General features: G+C 54.7%; 1 protein-coding gene across 2 annotated transcripts; it reads left to right on the forward strand.

Moving 5' to 3' along the window:
- Positions 1–2,823: 2,823 nt before the first annotated feature.
- Positions 2,824–14,827, forward strand: LOC106485705 (tumor necrosis factor receptor superfamily member 10A-like). Of its 2 annotated transcripts, XM_067312473.1 has the most exons (10): positions 2,824–3,003; positions 8,718–8,850; positions 9,683–9,811; positions 10,500–10,614; positions 10,753–10,844; positions 10,958–11,053; positions 11,268–11,308; positions 12,007–12,156; positions 12,902–12,974; positions 13,135–14,827. In XM_067312473.1, exons 1-10 carry the CDS (start codon positions 2,947–2,949, stop codon positions 13,428–13,430), a joined length of 1,182 nt encoding a protein of 393 aa, XP_067168574.1. In that variant the 5' UTR covers positions 2,824–2,946; the 3' UTR covers positions 13,431–14,827. The 2 variants fall into 2 exon arrangements, with proteins under 2 accessions (XP_067168574.1, XP_067168575.1); XM_067312474.1 differs by lacking the exons at positions 10,500–10,614; positions 10,753–10,844.
- The last annotated feature ends 136 nt before the right edge of the window (positions 14,828–14,963 follow it).

The following is a 14,963-nucleotide window of genomic DNA, read 5'->3' on the forward strand; positions in this document are numbered from 1 at the left end:
TTGAGCAGCACAGCGTTAGCAAGCTCACTTGAGGTTAACCACTAACTGTGGCAGATAGGAGTACAGAATTGTCCACTCTGGGTTTTTCCCACTTTGGTCTCAAGTCTCCCTGCTCCTGGCCGCAGGGGAGCGGGGTCCGGGAGGCGAGCCAAGGCTCTGCTCAAACTCTTGGACTCCTTTTATTTTCCACTTGCAATAGAGCTGAGGAAGCAGGGGGAAACTTGGTATCCCAAAACTGCTGTGGGTCCCCCCATCTTCTCCACGCACTTTATTTACGCCTGCCGCTCCTCTTGCGGTGCAGTGTCCCCAGCTTCTGAACGGCTCCCGGTTCAGACGGAGCTGCGGAGACGGGGAGGCCGGTGGCGATAAGGGCTGGGGGCTGACGGGAGGCCTGTCTGTGAGTGATAAAAACACACCCCTCTGTCGCCTGTGACCAGTGTCTGCCCTGCAAATCAGCCTTAAATGGAAATGCTCTGCATGCCAGCTCTGTGCATGGCTGCAGCCGAGCAGTGGAAATTCTTGCTTGGCGGGTGAGTGACGTTATCGGCCCTGGAGTCCCACCCGTGCTCCAGCATCTGGCTGGGATGGGGCTGGGGAGTGGGAGAAGGCTCACATCACTCATTAGCTTAAAAACCCCCGGCACAGCAGAAAGCCGTCCTTGTTCAGCGCTGTGAAAAAACATTATCTTTGTGGTTTGTCAGCACGGATAACTCTATTAGTCCAATTTTATAAGCAGAGAGAGTGAGACAGACGGACGAAGAACTGTGGCTTGGTAACGAGTGTTTGGCAGAACGAGGATTAGGACTCGGGTTCTCGGTGCTGAGGGTTGTTCTCACCCTGCTGACACGCACCTGAGGGCACAGTGTAAATTATTGGGCAAACTGGGAAGCGGCAGCTCTAAAATATGTTCTCACTTCTGCATCCCCTTCCCCCACGTGCGGCCTCCTCCCCATAAGAATTTATGCAAGGCAGTCGCAGAAATGGCATCAGGTTGGTTTTTTGGAGAGCGGACAGACAGGGTCCTTCACAGTCCCGCTGGATACGCCCAGAGCGCTCTCGCAAAGGCCACGCATGGCCATCTGAAGTTGCAAACGCAGTAAGGCTGTTAAATAACGTTTATTCTGACCTAACTGAAAAATTAGTTGTTCTCTAAGGCCCTGAATCATTTGTGCTGAAGTCAGTGGTATCTAGAACACAGAACACATGGTTTTGGTTAGACAAAAGGCCCTGCATACTTTTGGGGCTTGTAATATAACTACCCACCCAGGAAACAGCTAGGAATTCCTGTTCTACTTTAAACACGCTTCAGCTTAATTATTTTCTGTGGAGACAGGCCCTAACTTCTGCGAGGAGAAAACTAGGTTTCCGTGGCATAGCACAGCTGGTTGCACAAATGCTTGCTCTCCTACGAGTACAGTCCTGGAAGGCGAGATGTTTCCCAAATATCCGTGGCCTGAGCGTGGACACTGCTGGTCTGCTCGGATCCAAGGAGCCTTGCAGGATGCCTTCCTGCAAAGCCCTGGAGATGCTGAAGATGCCGCTGAGCTGCTCAGCAGCCCTGTTTTCATCCAAATTTTCAGTGCACTGGGCCACTTCCATGAAGAGCAGCTTTTCCCTCGGAGCGGCCAGCCGCATCCGACCGTTGTCACCCAGTTTCAGGCTCTCACCTGCAGTTGCTCTGCCTGGGCCAGGACTTAAAAAAGAATCAGTCACTCAAGAGTTACTCCATGCCCAGCCTCCGGTGAGTCACATATCCTGCGTCCCATCTAGGGCTGTAACAGCATTTCTCAGGGAGGGAACATGTCCAAAGCCCTGGGCTATTGAATGCAGCTAACACAAATTGAGCCCTAAGCTCAAGTCTGGTATAGAGTCTAGGAAAAGATTAACAGGTCCCAGCTCCTCAGTCTAGGCTTTGTTTTGGTGGAGTAGTTTGTCCCGCTCACTATCCAAATAAGCTAACTGCAGAGGGGCTAACAGCGTAATGGCACAAAGTCCAAAGGTTTGCCTTTCCCATTTCTGCTTTGGGCCTGCAGAAAACCACGTGGAATTTCCCCACTTTCCAGCTCAGAGGCAAAAGCTATGACTGTTTTGAAGGAGGGGTGAGTGTTTTTGCTGAGCCACACCACAGCCCCCAGGGTGGCTTTGCACCTTGCGCCCTGCCGCCGGCCCCTCCAGCAGCCTTTTAGGTCTTCCTGTAAACAGCGGGCGCCTCGCTGGGATTTCTCGCAAGCGGGAGGTGATATTTATGTGACTCCATTTTCCCCAGAAGAGAAAACATGTGTTCTTGCTCACTTGAGGTTTAGATGCTGCCGTGATTGGGGCGGGGAAAGGAAGCTGAAAAAGCAAAAAGCGTCCACGAAAAGACCCTCGCAGAAGCATTCACGAGGGCGCTCGTCTGATTTGGGGGCTGGAAAACCAGCCGTGACTTTTGGCACGGGACATTCTCCCCGCCACACGCACACACACACACACACACACACGCAAAGAAAAAGAGAAACGGGGCCGCGCTGCAACCCAGAAGCGCCCCGCGCGGCGAGCCGCGCTCCGCTCCGAGCCTGGCGCACCAGGCTCTTACCCAAAGCCGTCCCGAAACCCCGCCGCGGTTTCCGCGCGGCGGCGGCGGGGCCGGGAGGAAGCGGGGCGCAGGCTGCGCGCCCGTGCGCGGCCAGCCCTGCCCTCCGCCCTCCGCCCTCCTTCCTCCCGCTCCTCCTCCTCCTCCTCCTCCCGCCCCGGTGCCTATTTAGGGCGGGCACACGAGGTGCCGGCCCCGTTGTGGGGAGAACGTGCTGGGCGCCGCGTGGAGCCGAGCCGGGCGCTGTGCTGGACCGGACCGGACCGGACCGGGTCGTGCTGAGCCGAGCCGAGCCGTGCTGGACCGAGCCGAGCCGAACCGAGCCGAGCCGAACCTTGCGGGGGCCGCGCCGCCCCGCTCCGCCCCCGCGCACGATGCGCGACGCGCCCCGACGGCGCTGCCTGCTGCTGCCGCTGCTGCTGCTGCTGCCGGTGCGCGGGGACGGGGACGGGGGAACGGGGGGACGGGGACGGCGGCACCGGCAGGGGACCGGGGGCACCGGGCACCGCTGCCGCCGCGGCATGCCCGGGCTTGCCGCGCCGTCGGGGGCCGGGCCGCCGCGGCTGGGGCGGTCCCGGGCCGGGGCGGGGGGTGTTTGGGGTGCTGGGGGGGGGGAAGCGGGGGCTAGGGGCTGCCCTGGGCCGGGGGAGGTGGGGGGAGCAGGGGCTATGGGGGGGGTTCCCCCTTCAAGGGAATTATTGGGGGGCAGAGGGGGGTGGGGGTAGCCCACCTGGGGTGGGGGGGAGCAGAGGGTGGGGGGGGGTCACCTGGTCTGGGGGCTGTGGAGGGAGCAGGGGCCATGGGGGGGCTCACCTGGATAGGTGGGGGGACAGGGGCTATGGGGGGGGCTCACCTGTATGGGGGGGCGGGGGCTCCCATAGGCTGTGGGGAGCTCACCTGTACGGGGGGGCAGGTGCTATGGGGGGGCTCACCTGGATAGGTGGGGGGACAGGGGCTATGAGGGGGGCTCACCTGTATGGGGAGGGGTGGGGGCTCCCATGGGCTATGGGGAGCTCACCTGTACGGGGGGGCAGGGGCTATTGGGGGGGCTCACCTGGCGCAGGAGCTATTAGGGAGCTGGGGCCTTGGGGGGGGCTCCCCTGGACAGGTTGGGGGGACTGGGGCCATGGGGAGGGGCTCCCCTGCACAAATTGGGGGGACCGGGGCTGCGTGGGGCTCCCTGGGAGGCTCGTAGGGGAGCAGGGATGTATGGACCCAGCCATGGGGCAGGGCGGAGGCGGAAGCGCAGAGGGAATGTGGCTGGGAAGCGCGTTCCCAGCCCGATGGGGCGTGGGGGACTGGACACGTGCGCCCGTGCTGTGCGCGGCGCTCCCGTGTGCGGTGCCGAGGCCGTGGGGTGGCCGAGGGCCACCCCGTCGCGGCCGGATCCCTGCGGCCGGCACGGCGTGTACTGGAGGGGATTTCCACTTCCTTTGCTTCCAAGCATTGTTTGCCGTTGCGAGTCGGGATCTTGCGGCGACACCGAGACTGTGCGGATACTCGTGCTGTGCGCCGTGTGAACGTGGCGGGGTGTTTGGAAGTGTCCGGGCACAGCTGTGGGCTGTTCTGCGCCATCTCGTGCAGGAATACGTGGTTTTACGCTTCCGCAACGGGTGTCTGACCCCTCAGCGTTGGTGACTTTTAGGACAGAAGCTCCCACCTGCGCGTGCTGTATTTCTTGGGCTGGAGGGCTCTGTAGCTCGGAGGTACCTAAAGCCTCGTCTCGCCTGCAGTCCGTGGGAATCCTGTCCTGAGGATCCCGAGGCTGGCCACAATTCCTGCCATTGGGCCAGAGTCCACCCGTGCCGAGTGCAGTAGCGGCTCTGGGACACGTGGTTGCTGTTTGCCTGCCGGAATTGCTGTCGCTGAAATCGGCACTTGCTGTGAGAGGTTTTAAGAGCCTCGTCCTCTCCAGTTCCTTCCCCGTGTTGTTTATGCGAGTTCCGCAGTTTTGCCGATCCTTTCTCGAATCTCCCTGCTCTTTGCTGCGACTTGCCTATACAGGCAACGGCCTTACCAACCCCATCACCTACAGGCATGCTCTTACTGGGTTTTTTCTTTTTCTTTTTTCTTTTTTCATCAATTTTTTTATCAAAAATATATTTTTTAATCAAAAAACAAGAGGGGAGGGGGAGCTGATCAGGACTGGTGATGCCCACGTGATAATCATACGATATTATGGCTGCAGTTGCTTCCTCTGCACACCATTGCTTGTTGCATCATGCCTGGACACGGGCCACGGGCTCGTGAAGAAGAAAGCCTCCGAATTTCTGTATTTACAGGAGCTCAAATTCCATCCGCATAAAGTCTGCGGGTAAACCCCGAGTTCAGCAAACTTATTCCTTTGGAGCAGAGGCACAACAGTTGTCTGAAGTGTCTCTCTTGCTCCTCAGTCCTTAAATACAGTTGGTGCTCTGGGATGAAGAGCGTGGCTTCCTACAGATCAAGGGTTGGCATGCTTTTTAATACTGTCTAGATGCTTTTTGGTGGTCAGGAGTTCAGTTTGTGGTTTATCTGCTGCTGTAATGGTTTGATCCCTTCCTTGGGATCACTTCAGGAGAAAACCAGAAGTCAGCGGTGGCTGAGGGAAGGTTCAAAGATTGGCACTTCCCAGAAGTCTTCTCCAGGTCTGATCATCCAGACTGAATAAAAAGAGGTTTTTAGTTCGTGGTCGATGAGGATATTGGAAATTACTGTGACTGGTCATTCCTTGGCCTTGGGGCAGCGTTACTTTCTTTGGATGTTCACTACGAGCAAAAAGTACTCTTAAATACCATTGCTTGCGTTGAACTTGGCTTCTCTATGCAACTTACTTTAAAATTGGCTTTTGCAGTGATAAAATAGCAGCCCGTGCTGGAACTGCTCAGGCAGGTCTTCTAGTGCTGGGACAAGCTGAAGTGTGGCTGTATTTCTTTTTCTCCCCAGGCTTTTCTCTTAAAACCTTTTCTGTGATATAGGCAGAGTCCTACTCTCCATTTTTAAGCTAAATATTTTTTTTGGACTGTTTTGCCATTTTTCAGTGGGTTCCTCTGTCTCCTGGCAAATGAACAGTGCAATTAGGGGCTGAAGGTGAAGCCACCCAGCCTAAGGAAGATGTGGGTTTGCCCCCAGATCGCCACACTGATTTGCCGGCAGGGAGGACCAGGTCTAGAGGTTATCATAATCCTAGGGTGAAGTTAGTGCTGGTTGAAAGTGTCCTGTTAGCACCTTGCAGTGGATGCTGGACTGGGTTTCTCCAGGGCCAAGGTATGTTGTGGTGGTGTCTGGCCTCTGGTTATCAGTGTTTTGGAGCAGACAAGGGTAAGAGCTGGCAGGAGGCATCGCAAGACACATGCTTGGAGCAGGAGGGTGCAGGGTCCAGGCTCTGCTGTGGGCACGAAAGTGGCTCTCACTGAACCCCTTTTTGCCTGTTCCTGGACTGTAAAACTGAGGCCACCTTTTGCCCCGTGGCTCCTAGGCTGCTTTATCTTGGTGCTTTGCAAAACTAATAGGTTAGATTCCTACCTGCAAATGGCTCTCTGTGTTGGGATGATGTACTTGAACTGCATTTGCTTTTGAAGGTGGTGTGGGCTGATAACCTTATCGTGCGCTTGTGCAAGCTCATGGAGAGCACTGAAATCCTGTGCCCGAGGGGCCTTTTGAAACAACAGATGTTGTTGCTGTGATCGCCTTCACGGCCTGCCAGGAAAACTTCCTTGCCCCTGAGGACAGTCGGGCAGTGGGACATGTTGCCCAGGGAGGCTGTGCGGTCTCTGTCCTCAGAGATTTTCAAGACCAGAGTGGGTAAAGCCCTGAGAACTGCAGAGGATAAAACAACTTGTGACTGGAAAAGCAAGAGTTGTCTCCTAAGTTGGATGCAAAAGGACTTTATAAACTTGCAGGCTCTGGGAGGCAGCCATCGGGAGATCTGCACCCTTACTCTGCAGAACCCCAAATGCTATAGAGCTGCTAGTCTGTATTCGTGCTCTTTCTCGCAGTTGGGATATTTGTCTGCTTGAAGCCTTTGAGTTTCTTTGCTTTCTTTCCATGCTGTCTGAATCAGCAGCGTGTCAGCTCTAGGATCCCAGCCCTGCACCGAGGTCCAGCTTCCCCTTCTTGCTTCCTGCCCTTAACTGTGTAGCTACCCAGAGCTCTTTAAGCAGCCCTGACACCCCAGGGGGGGTGGGAAGTTCAAGTTCCCGATGAAGTTCGTTACCTAAAACTTGGGCAACGCTAATGCAGCTGCTCTGAAGGAGGTGGAGGAACCATTGCAGGGTTCCTGCAATTCCCCCAAGCCAAGGTCTGGCGGTGGCCGTATGCCCAGGCTGGCCGTGGCGGGGGGGTTTGTCCCTCGTCGTGGCGTGCCGGGGGAGACGGACCGTCTCTGGAGGTAGCAGAGGGGAGCCGCAGCTCGTGACCCGGCCGATCTGGGGAAAGTTGTTTGCGGGTGCTGTGCTGAGACCATCAAACCTGCTGCAGCTGGTTTTGCGCTCACGCCCTTCCTTGCAGAGCGCTGGCAGCCTGGCTGCCGGAGGAGGAGGAGGAGGGGATGTGGCTCAGGAGGTGGTGGGGCTAACTCGGCGGACTCCGTACCGCGGGTTTCTATTGTCTCCGCCTTCTTCTGAGGCAGCTTCTGACTCATAGAAGAAATATTTGTTTCAAGAGGCAGGTTTCAGGCTGGCTTGGAGTGTGAAAGTGGAAAGGGAAATTGCTGTTGCTGCACTGTCACTGTCGTGCCGCTCCATGCACGGCATGGGAGGGGGTTGTCCCTCTCTGCAAAGCCAGGTAGAAGGACAGAGGCCTGAGGTGAGGGACGGAGGCTTGTTGATGTCCATTTTGCTTCCTGACAGTGCTAACTTGTGCTAGGAAGCGCTGGGCGCAGTGCCGAGCGGTCCTGTCTCGTGCTGGGACAGGGCTGGTGTTCACAGCCAGAAGTCAGGGTGCACCCAAAACCATGATGGAGTGAGTGGCCGTTCCCATCCAGCCTTGTCCCTCCGTGGCTTGAGCGATCGAGCAGATGCAGAAGGAGCTGAGCCAGCAGAAAGGTGTGCAGCGAGCTGGAGGAAACGGGGCCATGGGCTTCCTGATCCTCAGCGAGATACAGGGGATAACACGGAAACGCTCAAGGCTGTGCTGTCCTCTGGAAGACCACAAGGCAGAAGCAGCCCCGCTGTTCCTTGTGGGCACAGCGAGGCAAGCACCAGCCTTGACACGCGGCTGCCTTCCTCCCCACAAACACCCGCTCTGTTCCTCTTCCCTCCCCATGCAGCGATATTTGGCTTTCTTGGTTGGTTCATGTGCTCAGACATTGGGGAAGGAAGGGAGAGCTGATGTTAACCTAAGGAAATGTTAGTAAGCCTTCGCCTTGCTGATAACCCTGGCATACAGGAATCCCTCTGCAAACCTCCTCCCGCTGTTTTGCCAGGAAACAACCACCTCTCCTAAGGGGCGGGAAGTACCCTTCGCTTCCGTCAAGGGGATGTTTGGCAGCCAAGCTGAGCTCAGCATGGCTAGCAGCTCTGAGCTTGCCCGGGTGCTCCGCTCCTTCCTTTGCCTCAGCACGCTGGGCAGAACAACTGTTGCCCTCCTCCCTCCTCCTTTGCCCTGTGGACTCGGCGCCTGCTGGATTCGAGTAGGCAAGCTGTCCAAATCTTACTGCTTGCCTCCGCTCACATCTGATATGTGGCATCTATCCACCCGCCCGTCTAAAACTCCTGGCCACGCTGTCCAAATCTTCTCTGGCTGTTGTTGCACACTCCTCTTGGCTTTTACGGTCCCATGGCACTTATCCAGCGGCCCTGACCATCCCTTTGCTTCCTTCCAGAACCAGCCTGGCCCTTGCGTCCGAGACAGGGTGACTAGTTCCACCTCTAACCCCAGGTCCCCATATCTGTGCTTCACTAATCTGCTAGTGAGATGCTGTTGGCTCCTGCCCCAATCCGCCTGTCCAGTGCTGCCCTGGCTCTGAAGTGCTAAATCAATAAGCAGGTTGCTCCAGGCCGTGCAGACAGTGCAGGACCACACTGCTAAGATCCTCACCTGAGCTCTTTGCTCACCTATCTGTCTCCTACCTGGTCTCTCAATAGTGGCACACAGATTGTAGCACAGCTCTGTGTCTCTTAGGGATTTTTTTTTTTTAACCCAGGTTTTTCTGAATTTTTAACAGGAAGCGTTTTGGGGAACTGTTGCAGTAGCACTGGATAGAAGGGACAATTTGGATCACTTGGACTTAAGTAGGGGAAGGGAAGATTTTTACCAGGTTCAAGATGGAGATCATTATTGCAAGAAGTGCCCGGCAGGTAAGATGTTCTCAAACTTCACGCCGTATGCAGCTTCTCCTCGTTTCTGTGTGCAGAGCCTGTCTGTCTTTGCTCCTCACGAGGAGTAAGCCCGTTCTCCAGCTCTCCTCTGCTCCCCTTGCACCCAGAATACAGTGCAGGGAGGGCAAAGGAGAAGGCTGTTGCTCTCATCCTCCACTGGCTGCACACTCCTGTTTTGCATGCTGGGGGATGTGAGCACCTTTATGCAATAGCTGTTGGTCCGGCAGCTCTCAGTGCCAGAAAGGTTGACCAGGAACTGTTGGTTCTCTGGTGGGGCGTGTGCGAAGCAGCTCCCAACAGCATGAGTCCCTGCTCGTCCCTCAGTGGTCTCTGTCCTGCTGTTTCAGGGAAGCAGCTACAAAAACCCTGCCAGACTGGACTGACTTTTTGGTCCTCTAGTCCCATATTTTAGCTGTGATGCACCAGGCTGAGAGCCTGTGGAGTGCAGCGTGGCTTGAGGAGGAGACTGCTCCTCCTCGGGATGAGAGTTTCTTCTACAGCTCAAGACTAGCTGGAGCCTTGAAGCATGTGACTTTTATTCCTTTTTGCACCTTTTCTAAATGATGCTTTTTGAGAATGTCCTTTGCTAACCCCCTTAATGCACTCTCCAAAGTGGAGGTCTCAACCTCTGTGACTGAGTTCTGTGATCTAAGGACTCGTTATGTGAATGTTTCCCTTTGATGGTTCCAGTTTTGCCTTTTAACCTCGCTGACAACAGAATCTGCTCCCTCTCTGCAAAGACATCTCCATCCTATGCTCTGTTCATTGATATGCCCTTTCTTTCTCCTCCTTCAACCCCCTCTTCTTGCAGGTACCTATGTTGCAGAGCCCTGTAAAGTGCAAAATGGCTCCAGCAAGTGTTTGCCGTGTAAAGAAGATGAATACATCGAATACCCTAATGACTTTTCCAAGTGCCTTGGCTGTCGGACATGTAGGGAAGGTATGAAGCTGGGCTGTGTTTCTAGGAGAGACTGTGTGTCGTGCCCTCCAGGAGCTGATGCTGGCTGACAGCATGGGCCTAGGTTCAGCTGGCCAGAGACCTCTATTTAAGAGCACAGTTGCCTGCATCATCTCCAAAGAGTGGCTCACGTTGTGAGTGGTCAGGATTCAGGGAGTCTACTGGGTCTTGAATTGGTGCAGCTACTTATGCCAGACCTACGTGTCTAGTCAATACAGAGTCCCTTGGCCGACTGGGTCATTGTCCAACACTTGAGTGCAAGACCTTCAGCAAAGGCTGCTAGGATCTGGGCTCATGGGGTAGTTCTGCTCCAGCAGCGTTTGTAGGCTGTTCTCTACGATTGGCCTCTGGTGGAGCTTTAATGCAAGCAGTGCTTTTCTCTGCAGCACGTGGGCACTGGGGGGTTTGGGGCAGCAGCTGCCTGCTGCACGGGGTAGGAGAGGGTAGGGAGGAAACCTCTGGTTGAATCATTACACCAGAGAGTGACTTGGTCTTCCCCAGGCTTGTAGGACAGCTTAGGTTGTTAACCCCATTACAAAGGAAGGGGGGTGGTCAGCAGAAGGACCAAGTTCCCTATAAGGCTGGAGCCACTGGCCGCGGGGTGAGGTGTAGGTGCTGCCCTGGTGAAGTGGAGATGCTCGGGTCGAGCTGGCTCTCCTGTCATCTTCAGATCAAGTTCAGCTGAGTCCCTGCAAGGCCACCAAGGATACGCAGTGTGCCTGCAAGAACGGCACCTTCTGCTCCCCAGACCACCCCTGTGAGATGTGCCAAAAGTGTCAGGCCAGGTGAGCCGGGTGGTGTGGCACTGGTGCTGGGGGATGTGGTGGGCCCCTCCTGGGTGGTGGCCGGGGGCCATGCTGGGAGGGATGGGGCTGTCCGAGGAGCCCCAGCACCTGAGCTGTGTCTGTCTGCCCCTTTCCCAGGTGCCCCGAGGGCGAGGTGGAGAGGGCTCCTTGCACGCCACACAGCGACCTCCAGTGCGGTCCTCCCACAGATGCCTTCCCCAGCTCCCAGCGTAAGTGCTGGGCTGCTGGAGGAGGGAAGATGGGGTGAGGGTAGGAGATGTGAATTGCTGCTGTTAAGGAAACCAGTAGCAGCTCCCCACACACCTTATTTTATCTGCTTTAGAGAACATGATCGTGATCATTGTGGTTGTGTTATTTGTGGTTGCCCTTCTGGCCATCTGCCTCTGGAAATGCTGCTGCAGCCACTGTTCGCATGGAGGTGAGTGCTGGGTGTGTGGGCACTTGCATGCATGGAGCAACAGCGTGGGGGAGCCCCAAAGAGCTAGCCCTGGCCATGCAACGGCCTGGCAAGGCTGAGCGCTAGCCCTGCTGTGCAGGCTGTGAAGTCTGCGTGGGTGTACAGTGGGTGGCTAGAGGGGATGGATGGAAGAGAGACCTGCCTTGTGGGATCACAGTGCTGTTTTCCCTTCCAGGTGATGGGAGAGACCTGAGGAGGAAATCTTCCAGTGTGGTGGTGAGCTGTTCTGCTGTGCCCTGGGGGGATGGCAACTCTGCTTGCAGGGCTGGGGCAAGATCCCTCACACCATCTGCTCTCCACTTTGCCTGTAACTCCCAGAAAGGCTGTAGGAGTGTGGGGACAGGCCTCTGTCTTGCCCCTGCAGCAATCTGGTAGAGCTGGCCAAGTGGAAGAGGATTTCGGGTAGTGTCCTGCAATGTGCAGAGCACTTGCAACGCTCTCCCTGATGCTCTTACTGCTGCCCCAGTGGAGGTGCAAGCACAAACATGCCCAGCCAACTGAAAGACCTTGGCTGGGAATACCAAGTAAAAGGGGAGGCCTGTGCCATAATGGAGATGGCTCTGGCCTCCTGCAAGCCCATGTCCTGCAATTCCAGCTGAAGGGAGAAGAGGAAGCAAGCTTTCCTTCAGCTGTGGGTCAGGGCCACTTTCCCTCCTGGGAGGAAGCTCTGGGACAGTGACTGCTCTTGAGACTGCACAGAGGACAGATATGAACAAGCCTTTCAGATCCAGCCTCTTGCCTGATGTTTCCAAACCCTCAAAACCCTGATGAGGTGGATGCCACCGCAGTAAATGAGAGCCCTGAAAGCAGTCCCCTCGCAGCAGCCTTTAAGGGGCTTTTGTGAGCCCTGCTCTCCCAGGAATTGAGACTGCAAGACTCAGTTGGCTTGTGTTTCTCTCCTTCTCCCACCCCAGGACTGCATCATGTTGCGGCTGAGGAGGTGTGCTTGGGGGGGCCTGGGGATGCAGGACAACATTCGCAATGAACAGGTCATTCGGGATCAGCAGCAGGAGCTGCTTTCTACAGGACCGGATTCAGTTGTTCCCGGTGCTCCAGCGTTGGATGTATGTGAAACATGCCTCTGCTCATTTATGCTTAGCCTAGGTCTGATGTTTTACTGTGCTGCCTCTACTTTGTCCAAGCTGGTTGGACTGTGAGCTTCCAGGGTTGGATCGAGCTTTCCACACTGAGAAGGGTGAGGGGTCTTAGGTGAGGCTCCCTTATCCTTGTTCTGGGTCCAGCTGTTTTTTTGCTCTTTATCAGGAGCAGTAGTAGTCAGGATGGCAAAAACCTCCTGTTGTTGCAGAGTATTGCAGCTGGCTGCCAGATGGACTCTGCAGGTTTAACACCTGATACTGAGCAAATGTTGAACTGATATTGGGTTTTGGGGTTACTTTCTAAAATTGAGCTCTTCTCTCCATGCTTGGCATCCATTAGCAAGCTCTCCCCTGCTTGTGGTGTGCTGTGATCCCAGCGCCATAAAATGATGTTTGTCCCGCTGGAGTGCGGTGGCCTCCTGTAGAGGGTACACCCCTTCCCGGTCTAATCCTGCCTGCCCCAACAGCTCTCGGAGAGAAGGAGATAGTCTCCACACTCCCTTTTAATGGCACCTAGGGACAGCATCGGGCTCATTGGCTGCAGGAAGCATTTCTTGGCTCAGCTCCTCCATTTCCAGGCTAGATCTGCTTCTGGAGCTGCAGCAGTTGAAGTTTGTGCCTCTGAAAGGTGGTTACACTTCAGCTGTTTACTGCCTGGGTGTTTGTGCCAGGTGCTTGCTGCGGGTACTATATGGTGTTGTCTTTCCGGTAGGCGATGCCAATGTGTCCTGGTGTGAATGTGAGGAGGAAACTAGTTCCGGTGCAAGGAGAAGACCCCGTTATTCGTAAGTGTTGGGCACGACGAGTTTGGAGGTGCTGAGGGCCCTGGGGGATGGGCTGGAGGGCAGAGAGTGGGACGAGCCTGCAGGCTTTCTGGGAAAATCCTTTTTGGCCCAGATGACCATGCTCTACCCTGTCCTCAGAGCTTTTCCCTTCTTGCTCTAGTTTTGCGACGCTCTTTTGACATCTTTGCCCGAGAAGTACCCTACAAGGACTGGAAGAGGTATGGCCGAGCCCTTGATCTGCTGGAGAATGACATTGCTCTCGCAGAGATGAACGACAGGTATTCGCTGGAGCCCTTCTTCCAGATGCTTAACACTTGGCAGAACAGACAAGGGATGAAGGCCTCTGTCAACATGCTGCTGGAGACCCTGGACCGGATCGATCTTGGAGGTGTTGCAGGGGACATCTCCTTCCGTCTCATTCAGCAGGGCTTTTACCAGTATGAAGAAGTAAGCTGAGGAGCAGGACGGGCACTGCATCTTCCTACTTCAAGTTGAAGCCATAAATACCTCTAAACACTTGAGTTGCATTTTTTTCATAGATTTGTTAGCTTTGTTCTCATGAAACTGTTGAACAGTTCAGCTGAGCCTGGAGGAGTCCATTCTCTTGTGAAATTACAAGCCTTGTGGCCCTCTCTGCCGAAGCTACAGGCTCAATATCAGGTGCTTTCTTATGAAATCCAAACAGACTCTTTGATTTCACTAGGACAATGCAAAGAGCCTAAAACTGTTCCAAGGAGCCTGTGCAATTGTCTCTCTTGGAAGCACTGGTACTACACAGACATCTTCAGGATTAGCATAGAGAGGGTCTTTACATGATGTGGGAGTCTGCTGTGATTTTTAACTGGATTACCCTTTTCTCAGGGTTCCTGGCATCATGTTATGGCTTCTGCTTGTAGAACATCTCTAAGCCGGCCAGCAAACTTAATGCTGTATGTTTGGCAGGCAAACATTAATTGGATTCCTGGGTTACTTTCTAAAAGCTCTCGCCTGACTTGTATTCATAGTGGTTCTGCTTGCTGTTAGAAATAATTCTGAAACGGGAGTTTGAGGGGAGAGTGGGGATGATTTACTTGCTCTGTGATCCCTGGAGTTGTCTAGGAAAAGGATCAGCGCAGGGAGAAAGTGAGCTAGTTGTTCGAGCACAAGCAGGAGCGTGGGCAACAAACCAGCACTGTGTCAGAAACCTCTCACATCTCCTGTCTGACCTTGGCCAAATTGGTTAGTTCTTGCTCCCCTAGCCATAAAGTGGCTTTGCTGTCACTGCCTCCAGCTGGCATGGAAGAATAAACGCGCTGAGGTCCGAGTGCGGCTGTGGGTACCATCCATCCATCTTCTACCTAGATGGACTGCTGCTTTCAAACACTGGTCCTTGCTTTGTCTCTTGCACAAAGCTCAGGGACAACTTCTCCTAGCTGTGAAACCCCATTACTTGAACTGGCCAAATGTTTTGAGTGGTACAGCCCAGCCCACGGGGACTTCCCGCAACGCCTTAAGAAAGTTACGGGGGGCATCTGCCAGCTCCTCTCTGGCTTCTGGGGCTCAGCCTTGCTGCGCGCAGGTCTGCTCAGCAGACACACAAGCCTCCCGTCCCTCCTGCCATCATCCCTTCTCCTCCCTCCCCCACAACTTCCGTCAGCATTTAAAAAAACGATGAGTATATAACGCAAGCAGCCTGTTTGTATTTATGTATTTATTTAGTAATTGTAAACGTGTACATACATTAACTTAAAAGCTAATATAAAAATAGGATTGTTTTTTTACTATGCATGACTGTGTTTTTATACAGAGCTGGCCCAGCCAGTTTCCATTTTTTTACATCTCTTTATGAAGGAAGAATAAACTTTTAAAAAATCCTCCTGATTTCTCATCTCTTTTTTTCCCCATACTTTGCCATAATGCTGACGATGGTCTTTTCTGGGTTTCAGTGGATACCAAATGAGTAGGACTAGGCCTTTGGCCTTGCACCAGCTGTGGACCTGGCCTGTCGGG

The sequence above is a fragment of the Apteryx mantelli genome, chromosome 29 (genome assembly GCF_036417845.1).
Source record: "Apteryx mantelli isolate bAptMan1 chromosome 29, bAptMan1.hap1, whole genome shotgun sequence".
Classification (NCBI taxonomy): Eukaryota; Metazoa; Chordata; class Aves; order Apterygiformes; family Apterygidae; genus Apteryx; species Apteryx mantelli.

Excerpts from the sequence above, each read along its gene's own strand:
- LOC106485705 (XM_067312473.1), top strand. The coding sequence starts at position 2,947 with ATGCGCGACGCGCCCCGACGGCGCTGCCTGCTGCTGCCGCTGCTGCTG. Across the intron at positions 3,004-8,717 it reads CGCTGCTGCTGCTGCTGCCG|GAAGCGTTTTGGGGAACTGT; the intron begins GTGCGCGGGGAC and ends AATTTTTAACAG. Across the intron at positions 12,975-13,134 it reads AGGAGAAGACCCCGTTATTC|TTTTGCGACGCTCTTTTGAC; the intron begins GTAAGTGTTGGG and ends TTCTTGCTCTAG.